Source organism: Oncorhynchus clarkii, chromosome 2 (assembly GCF_045791955.1).
Source record: "Oncorhynchus clarkii lewisi isolate Uvic-CL-2024 chromosome 2, UVic_Ocla_1.0, whole genome shotgun sequence".
Lineage (NCBI taxonomy): Eukaryota > Metazoa > Chordata > Actinopteri > Salmoniformes > Salmonidae > Oncorhynchus > Oncorhynchus clarkii.
In genome coordinates, this window is record NC_092148.1 from 19896923 (window position 1) to 19919936 (window position 23014).

The following is a 23014-nucleotide window of genomic DNA, read 5'->3' on the forward strand; positions in this document are numbered from 1 at the left end:
ATTAATATGTGATGTATGGTGCCTTCATACCCCTTGAATTATTTCACATTTTGTTGTGTTACAGCCTGAATTCAAAATGGATAACTTTTTTTTTTCTCACCCTGACCTGTTTCACCTGTCTTTGTGCTTGTCTCCACCCCCCTCCAGGTGTTGCCCATCTTCCCATTATCCCCTATATTTATACCTGTGTTCTGTTTGTCTGTTGCCAGTTCGCCTTGTCAGGTCTTACCAGCGTTCTTACCCGCCTTCCTGTTGCTAGAGTTCTGTTTTCTGTCCTGCCCTGATCCCGAGCCTGCCTGCTGTCCTGTACCTGCCTGACCTTGACCTGATCACAAACCTCTGCCTGACCTCGACCTGCCCTTTAACTGCCCTGTGCTTCTAATAAATCATCTGAGAACTGTACTATCCGCCTCGCGTGTCTGCATCTGGGTCGTGATACACTCATATACACACAATACCCCATAACGACAAAGTGAAGACATGTTTTTTTTTCAATTTTTTGCAAATTTATTGAAAATAAAATATTGAATTTACATAAGTATTCACACCCCCTAGTCAAGTTTTTGTAGAAGAACCTTTGGCATCGGTTAAGCTGTTGTCTTTCTGGGTAAGTTTCTAAGATCATTCCACACCGGAATTGTCCAACATTTACTCTTTTCAAAATTCTTCAAGCTAGATTTTCAAATAGACTTAAGTCAAAACCGTAACTCAACCACTCAGGAACATTCACTGTCTTCTTGTTAAGCAACTCCAGTGTAGATTTAACCTTGTGTTTTAGGTTATTGCCCTGCTGAAATGTGAATTAATCTCCCAGTGTCTGAAACCTGGTTCACCCAGCTTTTTCCTCTAGAATTTTGCCTGTGCTTAGCTCCATTACATTACTTTTTGTGTCCTGAAAAATCCCCAGTCCTTAACGATTACAAGCACACCCATAACATGATGCAGCCACCACTATTCTTGAAAATATGGAAAGTGGTACTCAGTAATGTATTGTATTTGCCCTAACCAAACATGTTGTATTCAGGACAAAAAGTTAAAGGCTTTGCCACATTTTTTGCAGTATCACTTTAGTGCCTTGTTGCAAAACATGATGCGTGTTTTGAAATATTTTTTGTTCTGTACAGGCCTTTTTACTATCATTTAGGTTAGTATTGTGGAGTAACTGCAACATTGTTGATCTATCCTCAATTTCCTCCTATCATAGCCAGTAAACTCTGCAACTGTTTTAAAGTCACCATTGGCCTCATGGTGAAATCCCTGAGCAGTTTCCTTCCTCTCCGTCAACTGAGTTAGGAAGGAAGCCTGTATCTTTGTAGTGAATGGGTGTATTGATACACTATCCAAAGTGTAATAATGTAACCATGCTCAAAGGGATACTCAAGGTATGCTTTTTTTAACCAATCTACCAATAGGTGCCCTTCTTTGCCAGGCATTGAAAAACCTACCTGGTCTTTGTGGTTGAATCTGTTCGAAAATCACTGCTTGACTGAGGGACCTTACAATTATCTATAAAGATGTATAAAGATGAGGTTGTCATTCAAAAATCATGTTAAACACTATTATTGCACATAGCGTCAGTCCATGCAATTTATGTGACTTGTTGACCAAATTTTTACTCCTGAACTTATTTAGGCTTGCCTTAACAAAGGGATTGAATACAGTACATTTGTAAAGTATTCAGAACCCTTGACTTTTCCCTCATTTTGTTACATTACAGCCTTATTCCAAAATGGATTAATTAACATTTTTTCCTCATCAATCTACACACAATACCCCATAACGACAAAGCAAGAATTTATTTTTTGATGTCTTTTCAAATTGTGGTATCCCAGGAGATCTACCCCGGGGGATGGTAGAGGGGAGGTACGTGAGGCGACGTTGGCTCCCTCTGCTGGAAATACGGGAGCTGGGCACATCGACACTGACAGCTCCAAGTGGATGTAATTAAGGGAAAGTGCCAACCAGCCGTGGAAGCCAAATAAAAGGAGCACTGTGGCACACCGTGAGAGAGAACGGGGAGAGACCAACACCGAGCAAAAGTAGAGAAGAAGGACCGAGCCAAACTTAAGTGATTTTCTTTACTATGTTTGTTTTCTGTCATAGTAAAGTTGTTTTTGCGGACTAAAATCTCCCTGTCTACGTGTCAATTTCTGCACGCTCAACCCAACAACACACGGTTTACCACAAAATGTACACATTTTTAAAAAGTGAAATATCACATTCAGACCCTTTACTTAGTACTTAGTTGAAACACCTTTGGCAGCGATTACAGCCTTGAGTCTTCTTGGGTATGAGGCTATAAACTCGGCACACCTGTATTTGGGGAGTTTCTCCCATTATTGTCTGCACATCCTTTCAAGTTCTGTCAGGTTGGATGGGAAGAGTAGCTGCACAGCTATTTTTATGTCTCTCCAGAGATGTTTGATCAGGTTCAAGACCGGGCTCTGGCTGAGCCACTCAATGACATTCAGAGACTTGTCCTGAAGCCACTCCTGCATTGTCTTGGCTGTGTGCTTAGGGCTGTTGTACTGTTGGAAGGTGAACCTTCGCATCAGTTCTGAGCGCTCTGGAGCAGGTTTTCATCAAGGACTCCCTGTACTTTGCTCCGTTCGAATTTCCCTCAATCCTGGCTAGTCTCCCAGTCCCTGCCGCTGAAAAACATCCCCACAGCATAATACTGCCACCACCATGCTTCACCATAGGGATGGTGCCAGGTTTCCTCCAGACGTGACGCTTGGCATTCATGCCAAAGAATTCTTGGAGACCTTCAATGCTGCAGACATTTTTTGGTACCCTTCCCCAGATCTGTGCCTCGATACAATCTTTTCTCGGAACTCTATGGACAATTCATTCGACTTCATGCCTTGGTTTTTGCTCTGACATGCACTGTCAACTGTGGGACCTTATATAAACAGTTGAGTTCATTCCAAATCATGTCCAATCAATTGAATTTACCCCAGGTGGTCTCCAATCAAGTTGTAGAAACATCAATGATGATCAATGGAAACAGGATGCACCTGAGCTCAATTTTGAGTCTCATAGCAAAGGGTCTGGTTACATACATAAATAAGGTATCTGTTTTTTTATGTAATAAGGGTGAGCCTGTAATAAACCTGTTTTCACTTTGTCATTATGGGGTATTGTGTGTAGATTAATGAGGAAAAAATGTCATTGTTAACCATTTTAGAATAAGGCTGTAATGTAACAAAATGTGGGAAAAGGGAAGTGATTTGAATACTTTCCGAAAGCACTATATCTATTCACTCCAGACATTTCAGCTTTACATTTTTTATAAATGAGTAAAAAATAGAACATAATTCTAGAACATAAAAATAGAACATAAAAATAGAACATAATTCCACTTTGTCATTATGGGGTATTGTGTCTAGCTAGGCGAGTGGCCCAAAAAAAATCTAAATGTAATCATTTTTAATTCAGGCTGTAACACAAAATGTAGAAAAAGTCGAGGGGTGTGAATACTTTCTTAAGGCTAAATATGAAGCTTTTGGGTTAATTGTACATTTTTATTTAGATATTTTTTTGGAAGTACATACCGGCCCTAACGGGAGTAAATTAAGATAGCTGCTAAGCAAAACTCCATATATGATGAAAAACAAACGTATTTTGACATAATGCTTGCAGAGCTGGGGCATATTCATCCATGAATACTGCACGTTTAGATGGCTGGCTAGACTAACTACTGTACCAATTGTAATGGGAAATGTTTTTTGTATGTGTCCACATAACTGAGTGTGTGACTAACCTTGTGAAACCGCTTGAAACTGTCCTATTATAATCTTCTGTTCTTCTGTGTTGCAAACCAGCAACCTATGTTCTTGTATAGATAAAAGGAGACCTGAAAGTCACGCCCAAGAACAGGAAATACGTTATTTACAAAAGTATACAGACCCTTTGCTATGAGACTCAAAATTGAGCTCGGGTGCATTCTGTTTCCATTGAACATCCATGAGATATTTCTGCAACTCGATTGGATTCCACCTGTGGTAAATTAAATTGATTGGACATAATTTGGAAAGGCACACCTGTCTATATGAGGTCCCACAGTTGACAGTCAATGTCAGAGCAAAAACCAAGCCATGAAGTTGAAGGAATTGTCCGTAGAGCTCCGAGACAAAATTCTGCAGCAATTAAGATCCCCCCCCCCCCCCAAAAAAAAAAAAACAGTGGCCCCCATTCTTAAATGGAAGATGATTGCAACCACCAAGACTCTTCCTAGAGCTGGCCGCCTGGCCAAACTGAGAAATCGGGGAAGGGCCTTGGTCAGGGAGGTGACCAAGAACCCTCTGGTCCCTCTGACAGAGCTCCAGAGTTCCTCTGTTGAGATGGGATAACCTTCCAGAAGGACAACCATCTCTGCAGCACTCCACCAATCAGGCCTTTATGGTAGAGTGGCAAGACAGAACTACTCCTCAGTAAAAGGCACATGACAGCCCGCTTGTCAAAAGGCATCTAAAAGACTCTCAGACCAGAAACAAAATTCTCTGCTCTGATGAAACGAAGATGGAACTTTTGGCTTTAATGCCAAGTGTCATGTCTGGAGGAAACCTGGCACCATCCCTATGGTGAAGCATGGTGCTGCATCATGCTGTGGGGATGTTTTTCAGTGGCAGGGAGACTAGTCAGGATTGAGGAAAGATGAACTGAGCAAAGTACAGAGTTTCTTAATGAAAAACTGTTCCAGTGCGCTCAGGACCTCAGACTGGGGCTAAGGTTCTCCTTCCAACAAGACAACAACCCTAAGAAACACAGCCAAGACAACGCAGGGGTGGCTTCGGGTCAAGTCTCTGAATGTCCTTGAGTGGCCCAGCCAGAGCCGAGACTTGAAGCCGGTTGAACATAGCTGACAAATAGCTGTGCAGCGACACTCCCCATCCAACCTGACCGCTTGAGAGGAGCTGCAGAAAAAATGGGAAGAACCAAAAGGTGTTTCAACAAAGTACTGAGTAAATAGTCTGAATACTTATGTAAATGTGACATTTCCTTTTTTTTTTTTTTTACATTTGCAAAAAATTCTAAACCCTTTTTTGCTTTGTCATTATGGGGTACTGTGTGTAGATTAAGGGAGAAAAAAACAATATTCAATTTCAGAATAAGATTGTAACTTAATAAAATTAGGAAAAAGTCAAGGGGTCTGAATACTTTGAATGCACTGTATGTCTGGAACCGGCCCTGACATAATACCCAATCAATCAAGTATGTGTGTGTGTGTGTGAGTGACTGTCTCACGCTTCCCAAGCAAAATAGAGAAACTTTGGTGAAACAAAATGCTATGCCAGACATCGTCATTCATTTTTCCTTTATTTGGTATCACATATAAAATGACTGGCTCACATTTTTCACAGAACATTGGGGAATAGAAACCAGTGTGCCACTTCGTTTTTTAAATTTACTCTAATGCATTTTTACTTATGCTGATTATGTTGCACAAGAGTACAACAGGGACAACTGAACATAGACAACGGAGTCTTATGTCAACTTCCCTCTAAAGTTGTTACATTAAGTGATTTCTCTTTCATCTTCTTTCCTCTGGTACCATCTACAAGCTTTTTCCTTTATCAGCAGGTTTCAACGCGGTGATGTCATCTAAAATGGACGGACCGCTGTAGCCGTTGGTTTCCACTGCCTCCAGCTTCTTAATATAATCCAGAGGTAAGCCAGTTTTGTTTTGCTCCAAGACAAAAACAACCTGTAGGACAAAGTAAGTTGTTTTTTGTTAATGACACAAGACCCATGAGTATTTACATAAGTCTGTACTTCTGTATTGGGTTTTGACATTTTGCTATTAAATAACACTTTTTACACCTGTAGTCATTGTTCATGCATTTGGATATGGCCAATGGAGGCATCCTTCAAACTAGCTATCAAAACTATCCTTATTTGTGTATGATTAAGATGCATTATTGCAAAAGACAGACATATAGCGTACCTGTTTGTATGGAGGTGAGGTCTGGTGAACTGTGAAGTTGTTCATCTGGTAGGTTCGACAGAGGCCCTCTCCCTCGTCTGTGTTAATGGTAACATCTAGTGGACTGTAGAATCCTATTCCCACTCCTTCCTGCCTGGAGAACACACAGTTAAGGGCGGTTAGAAGTTTTTAATCCTTTGTAGATACTGTTGATTGAAGTTACACATTCATGCCATTCTCTACAGTCTGTAAAACAATCCAGAATGTTATATACAGTTGAAGTCAGACGTTTACATAGCCAAATACATTTAAACTCAGTTTTTCACAATTCCTGACATTTTAATTTTAATTCCTGACACCACTTTATTTTAAGAATGTGAAATGTCAGAATAAAGCTAGAGAGAATGATTTATTTCAGCTTTTATTTCTTTCATCACACTCCCAGTGGGTCAGCAGTTTACATGCTACCAAATACTAATTGAGTGTATTGCCTTTAAATTGTTTAACTTGGGTCAAACTTGTCAGGCAGCCTCCACAAGCTTCCCACAATAAATTGGGTGAATTTTGGCCCATTCCTCCTGACAGCGCCAGTGTAACTGAGTCAGGTTCGTAGGCCTCCTTGCTCGCACACGCTTTTTCAGTTCTGCCCACAAATATTCTATGAGAATTGAGGTCAGGGCTTTGTGATGGCCACTCCAATACCTTGACTTTATTGTCCTTAAGCCATTTTGCCACAGCTTTGAAAGTATGCTTGGGGTCATTGTCCATTTGCGACCAAGCTTTAACTTCCTGACTGATGTCTTGAGATGTTGCCTCAATATATCCACATAACTTTCCTTCCTCATGATGCCATTTATTTGCAAGGTGCACCAGTCCCTCCTGCAGCAAAGCACCCCCACAACATGATGCTGCCACCACCATGCTTCACGGTTGGGATGGTGTTCTTCGGCTTGCAAGCCTCCCCCTTTTTCCTCCAAACATAACAATGATCATTATGGCCAAACAGTTCAATTTCGGTTTCATCAGACCAGACATTTCTCCAAAAAGTACAATATTTGTCCCCATGTGCAGTTGCAAACCATAGTCTGGCTTTTTTTATTGCGGTTTTGGAGCTTCCTTGCTTTTTGGTCTTCCTTGCTGAGCGGCCTTTCAAGGTATGTCGATACAGGACTCGTTTTACTGTGGATATAGACACTTTTGTACCTGTTTCCTCCAGCATCTTCACAAGGTCCTTTGCTGTTGTTCTGGGATTGATTTGCACTTTTTGCACCAATGTTCGTTCATCTCTAGGAGACAGAATGCTTCTCCTTCCTGAGCAGTATGACAGCTGTGTGGTCCCATGGTGTTTATACTTGCATACTATTGTTTGTACAGATGAATGTGGTACCTTCAGGCGTTTGGAAATTGCTCCCAAGGATGAACCAGACTTGTGGAGGTCTACAATTGTTTTTCTGAGGTCTTGGCTGATTTCTTTTGATTTTCCCATGATGTCAAGCAAAGAGGCACTGAGTTTGGAGGTAGGCCTTGAAATACAGCCACTGGTACACCTCCAATTGACTCAAATTATGTCAATTAGCCTATCAGAAGCTTCTAAAGCCATGACATCATTTTCTGGAATTTTCCAATCTGTTTAAAGGCACAGTCAACTTAGTGTATGTAAACTTCTGACCCATTGGAATAGTGATAGTGAATTATAAGTAAAATAATCAGTCTGTAAACAATTGTTGGAAAAATTACTTGTGTCATGCAGAAAGTAGATTAACTAACCAACTTGCCAAAACTATAGTTTGACATACCGACATACTGTACGTTCAATCAGTTGTATCACTCTTTCCACTGGAACCAGAATTTTACTAGGACCTGCTTGAGGGAAGAGAACTAGGATAACCAGGGATTTAGGCTTATCAGGCTTATTCCAGCCTTCAGGACAAATATGTACATTTGGAATATCCCACTATAGGTCCTAGAACTTCATTTTTGCAACAATTCCTATTCATGGCTGTTCAACTTCACAAACCGCACCCCATAGTGATAGGCCTATAACACTGTAAATGAGCCACCCACTTGTCTAAACTGATGAGGTTGTCCTTGTCCATCTTCCAGACCACATATCCCTTGGACTCTTATATAGTAGCAACAAATTCCATGCCAAGAGTTGGTGTTGTTGAACTCTTTCTTCCAGTATCCAAATTTAAATCACATGATCCTGTCAAGTAGAATATTACAAAGCATATACAGTAACTTCATAAATCACATGTACGTAGCCCAATCACAATTATTTGTTAAAGCATTGCTAACAGCATAATTAATAGCTTGCACACGTATTATGACAAATGAAAACTCCGATGCCAACCTACTATGCTTGGTGCCAACTTCTCAACATCTTCACAACAAAACATACGCACTGAAACCTACCTTCAAACTGCCCGTTGTAACAAAAACTGAGAATGGATTATTCAACTGCAGTTTTACCTTCAGCAGATTACTGCCATAAACGAAACAGAAAGTAGTCAAACACGTGTTTGAAACACTCGTTCCATTATTTTCAACGGTGGCAGGAACCGCTTTTGATACAATTTGTAGATGGAACAGTGCAAGTAAAATCGTGTAAGTAAGGTATGACATGGTCTATCCGCTTTGTGACGGTGAGTATGTTAACCAGTTGAAAATGTTGTCTTTTTATTACTTGCTGTCTCTAGAGAAAGGGCTCGACTATTGTACCTCAGCGTGACGGCGCGCTGATTGGCTGAGCGCTAAACGAGGAGGGGCATGCATGGCAGGACAAAACAGACAGAACACCCGTTCCCCTTCAGTTGATAAGATTATCCTTCTTTTTCATTACATTTCTAAAATGATTCAGTTACAACAAAACATAGAATCCATTCTGGGTGAAATGAGAGAGGGGATTTTATTATAAATGAATGCAATTTAAACTAGTGTGGCCATAGTGCCACTTGAAAATCATTGGTGTTAAGTACTTAAGTAAAAATACTTTCAAGTACTACTTAAGTAGTTTTTTTGGGCATCTATACTTAACTTTACTAATTATATTTTTGACAACTTTTAGTTTTACTCCATTACATCCCTAAAGAAAATAATGTACTTTCTACTATTCCCTGACACCCAAAAGTACTTGTTACATTAGGAATATTTAACAGGACAGGAAAAGGGTACAACACACTTAAAGAGAAAATCCCTGCTCATCCCTACTGTATCTGATCTGGCCGACTTACTAAGCACAAATGCTTTGTTTGTAAATTGTGTTGTAGTGTGCCCCTGGCTCTCCGTAAACTTTTGATACTTAAGTATATTTTAGCAATTACATTTACTTTTTCAAATCAAATTGTATTAGTCACATGCTCCGAATACAACACCTTACATTGAAATCCTTACTAACGAGCCCCTAACCAACAGTGCAGTTTCAAAAAATATGGATAAGAATAAGAGAAAAGTAATTAAAGAGCAGCAGTAAAAAAATAACAACATATACAGGGGGGGTGCCGGTAAAGAGTCTATGTGCGGGCGCACCGGTTAGTTGAGGTTGACAACAGAGAGTGGCAGTGGTGTGGAGAGGGGAGGGGGAGGGCAATGCAAATAGTCTGGGTAGCCATTTGACTAGATGTTCAGGAGTCTTATGGCTTGGGGGTAGAGGCTGTTTAGAAGCCTCTTGGACCTAGACTTGGCGCTCCGGTACCGCTTGCCGTGTGGTAGCAGAGAGAACAGTCTATGACTAGGGTGGCTGGAGTCATTGACAATTTTTAGAGCCTTCCTCTGACACCGCCTGGTATAGAGGTCCTGGATGGCAGGAAGCTTGGCCCCAGTACTGGGCCATTCGCACTACCCTCTGTAGTGCCTTGTGGTCGGACACCGAGCAGTTGCCATACCAAAGATGGTGCATCTATAGAACCTTTTAGGGATCTGAAGACCCATGTCAAATCTTTTTAGTCTCCTGAGGAGGAATAGGTTTTGAGTGCCCACTTCAGGGCTGTCATGATGTGCTTGGACCATGTTAGTTTGTTAGTGATGTGGACACCAAGGAACTTGACGCTCTCAACCTGCTCCACTGCAGGCACGTCGAAGAGAATGAGGACGTGCGCTGTCCTCTTTTTCCTGTGGTCCACAATCATCACCTTTGTCTTGATCACGTTGAGGAAGAGATTGTTGTCCTGGCACCACACGGCCAGGTCTCTGACCTCTTCCCTATAGGCTGTCTCGTTGTTGTTGGTGATCAGGCCTACCACTGTTGTGTCATCGGCAAATTTAATGATGGCGTTGGAGTCGTGATTGGCCTTGCAGTCATGAGTGAACAGGAAGTACAGGAGGGTGCTGAGCACACACACCTGAGGGGCCCCTGTGTTGAGGATCAGCGTGGTGGATGTGTTGTTACCTACCCTTACCACCTGGGGGCGGCCCGTCAGGAGGTCCAGGATCCAGTTGCAGAAGGAGGTGTTTAGACCCTGGGTCCTTAGCTTATTGATGAGCTTTGAGGGCACCGTGGTGTTGAACGCTGAGCTGTAGTCAATGAATAGCATTCTCACATAGGTGTTCCTTTTGTACAGGTGTGGAGTGCAATAGAGACTTCATCATCTATGGATCGGTTGGGGCGGCATGTAAATTGGAGTGGGTCTAGGGTTTCCGGGATTATGGTGTTGATGTGAGCCTTGACCTGCCTTTCAAAGCACTTCATGGCTACAGACGTGAGTGCAACGGGTCGGTAGTCATTTAGGCAGGTTACCTTAGTGTTCTTGGGCGCAGGCACTATGGTGGTCTGCTTAAACATGTTGGTATTAGAGACTCAGACAGGGAGAGGTTGAAAATGTCAGTGAAGATACTTGCAAGTTGGTCAGCGCATGCTTGCAGTACACTTCCTGGTAATCCGTCTGGCCCAGCAGCCTTGTGAATGTTGACCTGTCTAAAGGTCTTACACTCATCGGCTGCAGAGATCATGATCACACAGTCTTCTGGAACAGCTGTTGCTCTCATGCATGTTTCAGTGTTATTTGCCTCTAAGCGAGCATAAAAGTAGTTTAGCTCGTCTGGTAGGCTCGTGTCACTGGGCAGCTCTCGGCTGTGCTTCCCTTTGTAGTCTGTAATGGTTTGCAGGCCCTGCCACATCCGATGAGCATCAGAGCTGGTGTAGTACAACTCGAACTTAGTCCTGTATTGATGCTTTGACTGTTTGATGGTTTGTCGGAAGGCATAGCGGGATTTCTTATAAGCTTCCGGGTTAGAGTCCCGCTCCCTGAATGCAGCAGCTCTAGCCTTTAGCTCAGTGCAGATGTTGCCTGTAATCCATGGCTTCTGGTTGGGGTATGTACGTATGGTCACTGTGGGGTCGACGTCATCAATGCACTTATTGATGAAGCCGATGACAGATGTGGTGTACTCCTCAATGCCATTGGAGTAATCCCGGAACATATTCCAGTCTGTGCTAGCAAAACAGTTCTGTAGCTTAGCATCTGCTTCATCTGACCACTTTTTTATTGATCTAGTCACTGGTGCTTCCTGCTTTAATTTTTGCTTGTAAGCAGGAATCAGGAGGATGGAATTATGGTCAGATTTGCCAAATGGAGGGCGAGGGAGAGCTTTGTATGCATCTCTGTGTGTGGAGTATAGGTGGTCCAGAATTATTTTCCCTCTGGTGAACATTTGACATGCTGATAGAAGTTTGGTAAAACTGATTTCAGTTTCCCTGAATTAAAGTCCCTGGCTACTAGGAGCGTTGCCTCTGGGTGAACATTTTCTTGTTTGATTATGGCGGAATACAGCTCATTTAATGCTATCTTAGTACCAGCCTCTGACTGTGGTGGTATGTAAACAGCTACAAAGAATATAGATGAAAACTCTCTCCGTACATAGTGTGGTCTGCAGCTTATCATGAGAAATTCTACCTCAGCAATAGCTTGAGACTTCCTTAGATATCGTGCACCCACTGTTGTTTACAAAAATACACAGAACGCCGCTCCTTGTCTTACCAGACGCAGCTGTTCTATCCTGCCGGTACATCGTATAACCAGCCAGCTGTATGTTGATATTGTCATCGTTCAGCCATGACTCCGTGAAGCATAAGATGTTACAGTTTTTAATGTCCCGTTGGTAGTTTAATCTTCCCAATAACTCATCCATTTTATTGTCCAAAGATTGCATGTTTCCTAGCAGAATTGAGGGAAGTGTTTTTTTTTCAATCGCCTCCAACTTCTCAGAAGGTAGCCCACTCTCCAGCCTCTCTTCGTCCGCCTCCTCTTCACGCAGTTCACTGGGGTTAGGGCCTATTCCCTAGGGAACCGTATATTCTCTGCCTCGGGCTCGTCAGAGTCTTAAGTGTATTTAAAACCGAATACTTTTAGACTTTTACTCAAGTAGTATTTTACTGGGTGACTTTCACTTTTATTTGAGTCATTTTCTATTAAGGTATATTTACTTTTACTCAAGTATGGCAATTGGGTACTTTTTCCACCACTGTTGAAACCAGACTTTTTTGCACTGTTGTTGGGCTAATATTTACATCCGTAGCAACAGCCCCATGTGAATCCTTTCTCAATAGAAGCATTCAGTGAATTGTAGCTTTAAGTCTAAAGTTAAGAAGTAAGATTAGGAGATTAGGTTCATGTTCAATAACTACAATATTTACCAATACTACACGTTTCACTTCCAAAAGGATTCTAAAGTTATATTCCACCGATACAATATTTGTTTTAGGTCATTTGTGAAATACATTTTGTGTATGCATTAATGCATTACATGTTTCTTCTGCAATCAGTGCTATATTTGATCATCTAAATTTAAAGATACAAACCATGCACTCCACCAGTTCTCTTATATATATTTTGTGGGAAGGGAAGTTAGAAAGAGGTGAGCAACAACAACCTTATCTGTGTACAGCAGCCTTTCTCTTTCTGTCAAAGCCAGTAAGAAAACAGACCAAAAAAAGATTGCACAGATAGGTATATATACTCAAACTGCAGCACAAGCATCAAGTCATTCCAACTGACCAGTGTCTCTGAGGTACTTCACAAGAAAGATGAGCCTGATCTGTGTTCAGTTGGGACTATTTGTATTTTGGATCTTTGGTTCCTGGGCTTGGTTGAGTAACAAATGTATCCTCTATGAGAAAGTGAATTACTGGATGTACATTCACGCTAACTGCCCAAGCATGATCGGCTTCACTGCCAGTTGCTGGGATATATATGACCTCAAAGTCAACCTCTCTGTTGTTCCATCAAACTACCAGACCCTCTGTCTCGAGATCAGGAGTGGATACGTAATGCAATCTGGCGCTCTCTCTCGGTTCTATGCTCTTGAGAGACTTCACCTAGAGGGCTTTCTGCCCACGATTCTCCATGGCACCTTCAAGGGACTGTCCAGTGTAAAGACACTCTCTCTGAACTGTAAGGGGATGATACAGTGTAACAATGCATCGCTTCTATCCAACACTTTCAGGGACCTGACTAATCTGGAGGAACTTTCCATTGACGATTGCATGCTTTCTGTGATGGCACTGGACGTATTTGGAGGGATCCCCCTATTGAAGAAACTCACAGTCAACAGATGTTGTGCACAGGAGCTATCTGATTTGCTGTGCAGGATAGTTAATATGTCACAGTCAATAACAAGCCTGACATTTAAGTCAGAGGAGATAGTCACTTTGAGACCCCCAAACTGCTCTGACACCAAAGGAGCTGTTCTTGAGCTTCCTCATTTCTATCGTCTTCAAGAGGTGAGATTTTCATTCCCTAACGCTCATCACTTAGATAAAGGTGCATTCAAATGCTTTGAAAACATCACAGAGCTCTCTGTGCCTATGGTTGATGAGCCACAGACACAGCTTCTGCAGTCTGGCATCAAAAGACTGCAGGCATTTGATTTTTACAACAAATGCATTTCCTTTGAGTCAGTTTGTGAAACCGTATTCAAACTCTCAATCACAGAAATTAATGTAAGAAATGATCAATTCTGGAACACCACATCTGCTGTGAGAAACTGCCAGGGGATAAAGAAGATTAATTTAAATTATTATGAACATGATCATGATGCAATTAACTTGAGTTTGATCCATGATTTGAAGAATCTCGTTGATTTGGGTGTTTTCCTTATGCACTCGAGGGAAGTTGAAATCAGTATGCTTTGTGACATTCAAAAGGGTCCTGTTCTGTGGCTGAAAAAACTGCGCCTGTTAAGCTTTCAAATCACAATCATCACCTCAGAGCAGTTTGGTTGCTTGAAGAATCTGAAACAGCTGATTTTGTCAGGAAATCAGATTACCACGGTTGCAGACTTTACATTTAAGGAACTAGCTAAATTGAGGTTCTTAGACCTACGGAATAACAAGATCTCTCAGATAACAGAGAACAGTTTCTTTGGCCTGCATGTCTTGGAAACCCTAATTCTGGAACAAAACCCACTAGAAACGATTGAAGCATTTGCCTTCATCCACCTCACTTTGCTGAAGCACATATGTTTAGGGGACTTTCAACCTTTGCCTAGTGAGTTGGAGAGTAGCGTGAATGTGAATCTGACACACATATTTGGTGTGTTCCCTCAAGGGTTAATGCACATGAACATTTCTTCCATGTGGTACACCCTCAACATCATCATCGGCAGCAACAGCACCCCAAAACCAGGGATTTCCCTTCAGCTCAGTGCCACAACTGTATTCTTCCAGGACTGCTGGAGACCGTTTTTCCAGTCTGTCGTCAGCCTCACAGCCATAACAGAACGTCTCCTGTGTGGGTCTCATTTTGCCGCAAGATACTTCACCTCCCTACAGTACTTTGGCTTCAATTCTGTGCTGTCAGCTGAATTTGTGGACATGACTGACCTGAACACACTTGTGGAGATGAGGTATCTATTTATCCATTTACTTAACGGTAGAGTGAGGACAAACAGCTGTATAGTTTCAAAAGTATACTATAAATTAGATTAAAAGCTGTACTGTATGCAAACCATCCAAGTCTGGCCTGCCTGCTTTTTTAAAAGTATGAATGGGGTTTAAGAGCAGTAGTGGTCTAAAGAATAAAAAGAAGTATGACAGATTATTTCAAAAGGTAACTGATTATAATCCAACTGTAGGTATCTGACGCTAATGGGAGTGGAACTCTACCGGCAGCCAGGGCTGGCCACTATGTTCCACAACCTCACCAAGCTGGAGACCCTGAACCTGGTCACCTGCAGGATCCTCAGTCTGGAGGAGGAGATGAGCAGAGACCTGCATTCCCTCAGGTAGATCATAGAAACACCCACCCATATGAAGGCAGGCGGGGTTTGAACCCATCCCACTGAGTACAGACGTCAGTTCAACGTCTCGTTTTGAATTACATTTCGTTGTTGTCAACTAACCGTGAATTGAACGTGAAGTCAACAACATATGTCACCATGTCATTGGATTGAAGTTAATAGTTGGGTGAAAATAGGAAATGCCCTCACGTTGATGACTTTTTGCAAATCCAATCAGTTTTCCAACATTGGAAACAACTTTGATTCAACCAGTTTTTGCCCAGTGGGATGCCACAAGGGACCATGTGTGGTCTGGATTTGCCACTAACTAGACAAGACTATGGCACTACGAGCTACAACTACAAATGATTCTGTGTTTGATTGGCTAGCAGCGTCTACAAGCTAGCCTCCATTTGGGCCCTTAGAGTGAACTGTTTTCTGCCTTCTCCTCAGACAGATGTCAGTCCACATCCCAGAGGAGTTCAGTGTGATGGAGAGCTTCACAGAGCCGCTGACCAACCTGAGGTACCTGTTACTCTACAATTTTCGCTTGGACTGCAGCTGTGACAACACCTGGCTGCTCGCCTGGGCTGAAAGACAGCCACATGTCCAGGTCGTATTTTATCACCCTGGGGAAGCAGACGTGACATGTAAAAACGAGAATGGAATCCAGAACTTTGCCAGGTAAGAAGAAAGATATACTGATAATGATGAGCATCCATTTATTGTACAACCATAGAGGCAACACACACATAGAACACCACCATGGCCATTTAGCATTTGAACTTGCCATCTAGGCCTGGATGTGCAGCCACGACCTGTTTCGAATGCTTTCTCTATTGATAGTGTCCATAATATGAGTCATCTAAGCGTCAATGGATGACTTTGTTTCCGTCATTGCACCGTCCATCTCAGGTACTCAGCAGCCAACTGTTCCCTGGACGTGGGCTTTGTCCTGTTTCTCTGCACCTCGCTGGGCCTGCTCCTCTTCATGCTGGTGGTGCTGCTCCATCAGCTGGCTCGGGAATACCTACTGGCCTTCTGCCACATCATCCGCTGCTGGCTGGAAGAGGCTGTACGGAGGCCCAACCTCAGGGGGCGCTACTGCTATGATGCCTTTGTGTCGTACAGTGGGAGCGACGAGCGCTGGGTGGTGGAGCAGCTGCTTCCGGGCCTGGAGCAGAGGGGGCCTCCCTTCCTGCGTCTATGTCTGCACAGCAGGGACTTCCAGTTGGGGAAGGACATTGTGGACAACATCACAGACAGCCTCTACGGTAGGCATCCTGGACTACTAGAATGACTATATACAGACTCACCGGTTAAAAATGCCAAGCCAATGGCATCACCATCTATTGATCCTTCTTATTGGTCTGGTTCCAGGCAGCCGCTACACCGTGTGTGTGGTGAGTCGTAACTACCTGCGCAGTAACTGGTGCTCCCTGGAGCTGCGGCTGGCCACCCTCCGTCTGCTGGTGGAGCAAAGGGACATCCTTATCTTGGTCTTCCTGGAGGACATCCCTCCTCTCCAGCTGTCTGCCCACCACCGCCTGGCCAGGCTGGTCAAGACCAGGTACGTACAACATGTGGAGAGGGGGTTCTGTGAACCACATTCTTTCAATTATTTAACTAGGAAACATCCTTGCAAAAACATAGTGCATTCAGAAAGCAATCAGACCACTCCACATTTTGTTACGTTACAGCCTTATTCTAAAATGTATTAAATATCAATTTACGCACAATACCCCATAAAGCAAAAACAGGTTTTTAGACATTTTTGCAAATGTATATAGCTAAAAAACTGCAGAAAAACCTTATTTACATAAGTATTCAGACCCTTTGCTATGAGACTCAAAATTGAGCACAGATCTGCGGAAGGGTACCAACAAATTCTGCAGCATTGAAGCTCCCTAATAACAGTGGCCTCCATCATTCTAAAATGGAAGAAGTTGGGAACCACCAAGACTCTTCCCAGAGCTAGCCGCCAGGCCAAACTGAGCAATCGGGGCCTTGGTCAGAGAGGTGACAGAGCTCCAGAGTTCCTCTGTGGAGATGGGAGAACCTTCCAGAAGGACAACCATCTCTGCAGCACTCCACCAATCAGTCCTTTATGGTAGTGGCCAGACGGAAGCCACTCCTCATTAAAAGGCACATGACAGCCAGCTTGGACTTTGCCATAGGGCACCAAAAGGACTCTCAGACAATGAGAAACAAGATTATCTGGTCTGCTGAAACCAATATTGACCTCTTTGGCCTGAATGCCAAGCGTAATTTCTAGAGGAAACCTGGCACCATCACTACAGTGAAGCATGGTGGTGGTGGTATCATGGTGTAACGTAGCGAAATGTGGGAATAGTGAAGTGCTCTGAATACTTTCCAAATGCACGCTATATTTTTTTGTGACCTCAGATGTTGAGGAATTTGACTTGAAAGGCTTGTCTTCTAAATTATATTTTACTTATATACAGTATCTTCATTATGACTTTAGTGTATGCTGTATTTCAAGTGTTGTATAATGCCTTGAGTGTGATAAAAGCACTATACTTTATTCAAATAATCTGTTATTATTGTGATCCCCAGGACCTACTTGGACTGGCCCCAGGACCAGGCCATGCAGCCTGCCTTCTGGGACCGTCTGTGGACCAAACTGGTCCCTCCTGAACCACACCCTGGCCAGTGACCAGATACAGTACTACACTCTTTTAAAAGGGGTTCTTAAAGGGGTCTTTGTTGGGTGAAAAGGTTCTACCTGGAACCATAAAGGGTTCTCCTTCAGAGATGAGCAAATAACTCTTTAGGGTTTTAGAGAGCACCTTTTTTGTGTACATGGTATTCTGCTTCCAATTAACTTTGTATGAACTGTGTGGACACAATGACCAACCGTTATCAACAGCAGAGGGAGACAAAGACCTTCAATCATATACAGTACACAGACTTCCGATGTTCAAAATATGTTTGCAGCAAAAAAAGGAAACACCTTCTGATCTAACAATGACGTTTATGGCTTTGCATACATTTTTATTATTGGATTCAATAACATGTTCCGTCTCTCTCTCCTGTCTTCTTCTAGCGTTGCATTACTGTATGACACAGATGTATGATACAGCTGATTTTCTCTGGTCACCATCTCAGCAAAGCCACATACTGGAAACTCACTTCGGGGGGGTTCTACTAAGCTAACATGTGGAATTGTTTTAAGATGTTGATACCATGGATCATTTAGTTATTTGATTTTGAGGTATAACACACACAAAAAAACAGAGAAACACCATCGCGTTCGTGAGTGTCTCATCTTTCCATAGAGTGGTCATATTAGTTGGCCAAACCGTTCGGACGCTACAGACATTTCTGCGAGTAGACCAATTTTTGGGATGTCTCATGGTCTGACAAACACCGCTGTAGGTCGGCCACCTTCTACCGTAGATGCGGAAGGCCGGCATAAGTGGATATCTCTAGCTTTAATTGGTGGATTTTTATGGGGATTTTTTTATTATGTTACTTAGATTCACGCACGGGTGCATCAGTAGACTCTTAAGGATTAACAGAAGAAGTGATCTTGAATGTAGCCTGGCCCCATATCTTTCTGTGCTGTCTTAACAACGTGGTCATGTCACTGACCCATAGGATTTGGAAAGACACCACAAACAGATCTGAGACCAGGCTATCTTGAATGAGGCTGATTTAATGCCATTGTGCACTCTATACAGATCAACACAGAACATCCGGGGATGTTTTATTGTCCGCCGAAGTAGTACAAATACACATGATCATATTCTACATTCAATCCCTATACAGTCTGAGGGATGCTCGGTGTCATCATCATCATCATCATCATTGTTTTATGTCAGTAAATAACTATTCCTGAAGAGGACTTATAGATGTAACGTTACACACAGGACTTGATGGTTTCTCTAACCAGTGTGTTTCTGAACACAGTTATCTCTCTAGGCAAGTTTGAATTCCTAGAGAAAAATAAATGCTGTCGCTACCTCGCTTTCAAACCAAGGTACATGAATTGTGGAGCAAACTGGAGATGAGAAGATATTCAACAACTCCTGGTAGGACAGTGGAAGTTGTAGAGGTTTGCTTCAATTGTCCTACCAGGAGTTGAGTTCCTAAACATGGCAGCTTGTTTCAGGTGTTGTTAAGCGTCAGATCGGTGATTGGCTCTCTCCTTAGCTCTTTTCATAATCCGCTCCAGCTCAGCCATGACAGGCAGTGGGCCCTCATACTTGTTGGTCTTGATGGACCTCAGCTTCTCCTGGTAGTTCTTTGGCAAGCCATTCTGCTCCGCCCCCATTAAAATCACCTGGGGCAACCAGAGAACAATCAACATAAAATATGTATAATTTCGTAGGAAGTTAAACTATATTAATCAGACAATCACTTATACAGTATTTTCTGTTATCTAACGACAATAAATGACCAGTGGCGCCCATTAAAATCCAGAACATCAATAGTAACTACCCTTACGCTATAGTAACTGCCCCAAGAATGTGTGTATCTCAAATACTGTACCCATCGAACCACACACCACACATAGAACACGCCACATAACAGAGGAACAATGCACTCAGCTCAACCGTATGAGTCTGGTACACACACGACAGAGCACTGCACAAAGCTTCTGTGGTCACAAAGCCACGCTCCACGCCTGTTACATTCGCTGGCTGTTTTTCCTCACACCACTTTGATTATTTCGCTAGAGCCTTTAGATGTACAATGAACCGTCTGGAAACACAGTTTAGTAACTGTTCACATTGTCCAATACAGTGCATGAGATTGGGTACATCCTGAATGAATTGATGGATATCTACTAAAGAAAAAATAAAACAAATCCTGTTTTCTTGCGAAAGCCAGAATATGAACCTGGAATGTAGCATTCCAGATGCTTCAGAGAGGGAGGTTTTATTTTGGAGAGGGGCTGTGAGTGAATAGTCAAAAAATCCACTGACCTAGTTGCTGCTCTTTCCCTATTGTCTTTTCAACACAAAGCCATCTGGGAGCTGTCAGTGGCAAACGCCAGAAAAAACACCAAAACACTGGTATTTTTGCCACCACAGTGAGTGAGTGACAGAGACTCATTCAAGAGGATGATGTCAGCCACACTGTCATCCGCAAGTAACGAGTGATGTGTTTGATTTGCTGTTGTTTTGGTTATGAATTTGAGCATATAGAGTATATTGTTAAATTACAATTTGTTTGAAAAAGCACTTGTTGGTAAATACCTTTTCAGAGATTTCTATCAGAGATCATTTTCAGAGACAACTATTTGCATTTATCTTCATCTTCCACTGTAGAGAGCACCACTTTCATTAGCAACGTTCCTCTCTACACTTTGTAAGGTCCCTAACGTCTTACAGGGTTCCGTGTCAAGTCCATGTTCTTAAATTGATTTGGAATGACAGAGATATAAATAGATTGAGAAAGGGAGACAGTGTGTGATAGAGAGAGAGAGAGAAAGATAGAAAGGCGGAGGAAAAGAGTGTAAAAGGAGGTGTGTCACCTTGAGGTACTGTGGAGACGGTGGAGCGTAAATACAGCTGTTCATGATGTAGGTGCGACAGTTGAGCTCTTGGCCCCGAGTCTTCACATTCACCTCCACAGGGCTGTAGGCCCCTAGTCTCACGTTCTCCTGGCTGCACACACACACACACAAATATAAATACACCCACCCACACAACTTTTGAACGGGTTAGAACTAGACCACTTTAACCACGATGAAGAAGCACTCAGAAGGACACAACAGACTTAGTATTTATTTTTATTTTTTAATGTAACCTTTATTTAACTAGGCAAGTCAGTTAAGAACAAATTCTTATTTACAATGATGGGCTACACCGTCCAAACCCTGGACGACGCTGGGCCAATTGTGCGCCGCTCTATGGGACTCCCAATCACGTCCGGTTGTGATACAGCCTTGATAAAGTAGACACGGTATGCACCAACTTGGATTAGGTGAACAAGATGAAGGTCTCTTACCTGTCTAGAGACTCGAGGTCAGCCACGTTCATCCTCCATACCACTCCCCACACCTCGTCCGCTGGGCTGTTCTCGATGGTCGCCACACCCCCATGCCAGCGGTCACTGGCCAGACCCTTGTAGTTCCCAAATATCAGCTTGTAGTCCTGGAGAGAAGGAGAGATAGAGAGGGTCAGGTTAAGGTCAGGTGTCCTCCCAGGTCCTCCTTATAGTCAAGTCAGGTCGGGTCGTACCTTGAGCCTGGCCACACAGTGGATGGAAGCGGAGGGGTTCTTGAGCTGGAGCCTTTCCTTCAGTAGGTTACTGCCGTAGGCAAAGTACAGGAAGGTGTGGATTTCTATGTTGTCATCCATGCTGACAGAGAGGAGGAGAAGGAGTAGGAGCAGGAGGAGGAAGGGCAGGGTGAGGAGGAGGAGTCAAGGGAAGACAAGGAGGATGAGTCAAGGGAAGACAAGGAGGAGGAGGGAGGAGGAGAGAATAGAGAGAAACCACAGTCAGCAAGAGTGCTTGGAGGCGGAGCAGAGACGCAAGGTGAGGTCATGAGCGCTACTGTGACAGAGATCAAACTCTGCACCCCCCTCTTTTATACCAGCCCTCTCTCCACTCACTGACTCCCCATTCTCATGCTAATCCATCGGGCCTGCCCTGTGCTGTACTGTGCTGTGCCCACCACTGCCACACAATACACAAACAGCCTGCTGGTTGCTGAGCCTTATGGCCTGAGCTGGCTGAGCTCACAGTCACACCAGCATGTCATTCACAGTGTGATGCAACAAGCCTGCATAGCGCTGTCTTGTGGACAGAGAAGTTAGTGGTGTGTTGCAGCTGATGCTTTGACAAATAGGCCAATCCATCAGTCATGTTTCCTTGCATGCACATGGATTTATGTTTACACCCCTGTTGGTAATCAGGCAGACCTAAATTATGGACACTGAAATATCATTTGAACTTTGCTTTGAAATCATGTCATGGGCACTGGTGTAGTGGAGGGTAAATGCAGTTTACACACCTTTTTTGTTTTGTGCCAAGCTTTACTCATCTTTTGCAAAAAAAAATGCATTGAAAGTATAGGAAGCATTACTGGTCACGGGAACAAACGGCTAAACATAAACACGGCTGGTCCAACAAGGTCCAGTAGGTAACTTTGTGGACGACCTGACCAAATTCACATAGAAAAGTCAAATCAGATCAAATGTTAGTTGTCACGTGCGCCGAATACAACAGGTGTAGGTAGACCTTACTGTGAAATGCTGAATACAACAGGTGTAGGTAGACCTTACAGTGAAATGCTGAATACAACAGGTGTAGGTAGACCTTACTGTGAAATGTTTACTTACAGGCTCTAACCAATAGTGAAAAAAAGGTATGAGGTGAACAATAGGAAAGTAAAGAAATAAAAACAACAGTAAAATGACAGGCTACAGTGGGACAAAAAAGTATTTAGTCAGCCACCAATTGTGCAAGTTCTCCCACTTAAAAAGATGAGAGAGGCCTGTAATTTTTATCATAGGTACACTTCAACTATGACAGACAAAGTGAGAAAAAGATTCCAGAAAATCACATTGTAGGATTTTTAATGAATTTATTTGCAAATTATGGGGGAAAATAAGTATTTGGTCAATAACAAAAGTTTGTTATATACCCTTTGTTGGCAATGACAGAGGTCAAACGTTTTCTGTAAGTCTTCACAAGGTTTTCACACACTGTTGCTGGTATTTTGGCCCATTCCTCCATGCAGATCTCCTCTAGAGCAGTGATGTTTTGGGACTGTTGCTGGGCAACACGGACTTTCAACTCCCTCCAAAGATTTTCTATGGGGTTGAGATCTGGAGACTGGCTAGGCCACTCCAGGAACTTGAAATGCTTCTTACGAAGCCACTCCTTCGTTGCCCGGGC

At 42.9% G+C, this 23014-nt stretch overlaps 4 protein-coding genes across 4 annotated transcripts; 2 read left to right on the forward strand and 2 right to left on the reverse strand.

Annotated features, from left to right (window-relative positions):
• Positions 1-5303: 5303 nt before the first annotated feature.
• LOC139380163 (gamma-glutamylcyclotransferase-like) lies at positions 5304-8614 on the reverse strand. Its single transcript, XM_071122610.1, has 4 exons — positions 8342-8614; positions 7991-8132; positions 5948-6080; positions 5304-5707 (listed from the first exon to the last, which is right to left on the reverse strand). The coding sequence occupies exons 2-4, from the start codon at positions 8020-8022 to the stop codon at positions 5558-5560; spliced, it is 315 nt and encodes a 104-aa protein (XP_070978711.1). The 5' UTR covers positions 8023-8132; positions 8342-8614; the 3' UTR covers positions 5304-5557.
• Positions 8615-13079: 4465 nt separating this feature from the next.
• On the forward strand, positions 13080-14038 carry LOC139376875 (uncharacterized). The gene is made up of 2 exons (XM_071119849.1): positions 13080-13862; positions 14030-14038. Exons 1-2 carry the CDS (start codon positions 13080-13082, stop codon positions 14036-14038), a joined length of 792 nt encoding a protein of 263 aa, XP_070975950.1.
• Positions 14039-14045: 7 nt separating this feature from the next.
• LOC139376881 (toll-like receptor 13) lies at positions 14046-17816 on the forward strand. Its single transcript, XM_071119859.1, has 6 exons — positions 14046-14767; positions 14996-15145; positions 15593-15823; positions 16055-16413; positions 16520-16709; positions 17717-17816. Exons 1-6 carry the CDS (start codon positions 14046-14048, stop codon positions 17814-17816), a joined length of 1752 nt encoding a protein of 583 aa, XP_070975960.1.
• A 1050-nt stretch (positions 17817-18866) lies between these two features.
• On the reverse strand, positions 18867-21658 carry LOC139380153 (gamma-glutamylcyclotransferase-like). Its single transcript, XM_071122600.1, has 4 exons — positions 21352-21658; positions 21119-21264; positions 20643-20775; positions 18867-19445 (listed from the first exon to the last, which is right to left on the reverse strand). The coding sequence occupies exons 1-4, from the start codon at positions 21469-21471 to the stop codon at positions 19281-19283; spliced, it is 564 nt and encodes a 187-aa protein (XP_070978701.1). The 5' UTR covers positions 21472-21658; the 3' UTR covers positions 18867-19280.
• Between the last annotated feature and the right edge of the window lie 1356 nt (positions 21659-23014).

What these genes read in the sequence shown, in the direction of transcription:
- LOC139380163 (XM_071122610.1), bottom strand. Translation starts at nt 8,022, where the DNA reads ATGGACAAGGACAACCTCATCAGTTTAGACAA. An exon ending in AACCTCATCAGTTTAGACAA is followed by an intron (nt 6,081 to 7,990) that starts GTGGGTGGCTCA and finishes TGTGTTCTCCAG; the next exon opens with GCAGGAAGGAGTGGGAATAG. An exon ending in CCTCACCTCCATACAAACAG is followed by an intron (nt 5,708 to 5,947) that starts GTACGCTATATG and finishes TTTGTCCTACAG; the next exon opens with GTTGTTTTTGTCTTGGAGCA.
- LOC139376875 (XM_071119849.1), top strand. Translation starts at nt 13,080, where the DNA reads ATGATCGGCTTCACTGCCAGTTGCTGGGATATATATGACCTCAAAGTC.
- LOC139376881 (XM_071119859.1), top strand. Translation starts at nt 14,046, where the DNA reads ATGCTTTGTGACATTCAAAAGGGTCCTGTTCTGTGGCTGAAAAAACTG. An exon ending in AACACACTTGTGGAGATGAG is followed by an intron (nt 14,768 to 14,995) that starts GTATCTATTTAT and finishes ATCCAACTGTAG; the next exon opens with GTATCTGACGCTAATGGGAG. An exon ending in CATCACAGACAGCCTCTACG is followed by an intron (nt 16,414 to 16,519) that starts GTAGGCATCCTG and finishes GTCTGGTTCCAG; the next exon opens with GCAGCCGCTACACCGTGTGT.
- LOC139380153 (XM_071122600.1), bottom strand. Translation starts at nt 21,471, where the DNA reads ATGGATGACAACATAGAAATCCACACCTTCCTGTACTTTGCCTACGGC. An exon ending in ACTGTGTGGCCAGGCTCAAG is followed by an intron (nt 21,265 to 21,351) that starts GTACGACCCGAC and finishes CCTTCTCTCCAG; the next exon opens with GACTACAAGCTGATATTTGG. An exon ending in CGTCTCCACAGTACCTCAAG is followed by an intron (nt 19,446 to 20,642) that starts GTGACACACCTC and finishes TGGTTGCCCCAG; the next exon opens with GTGATTTTAATGGGGGCGGA.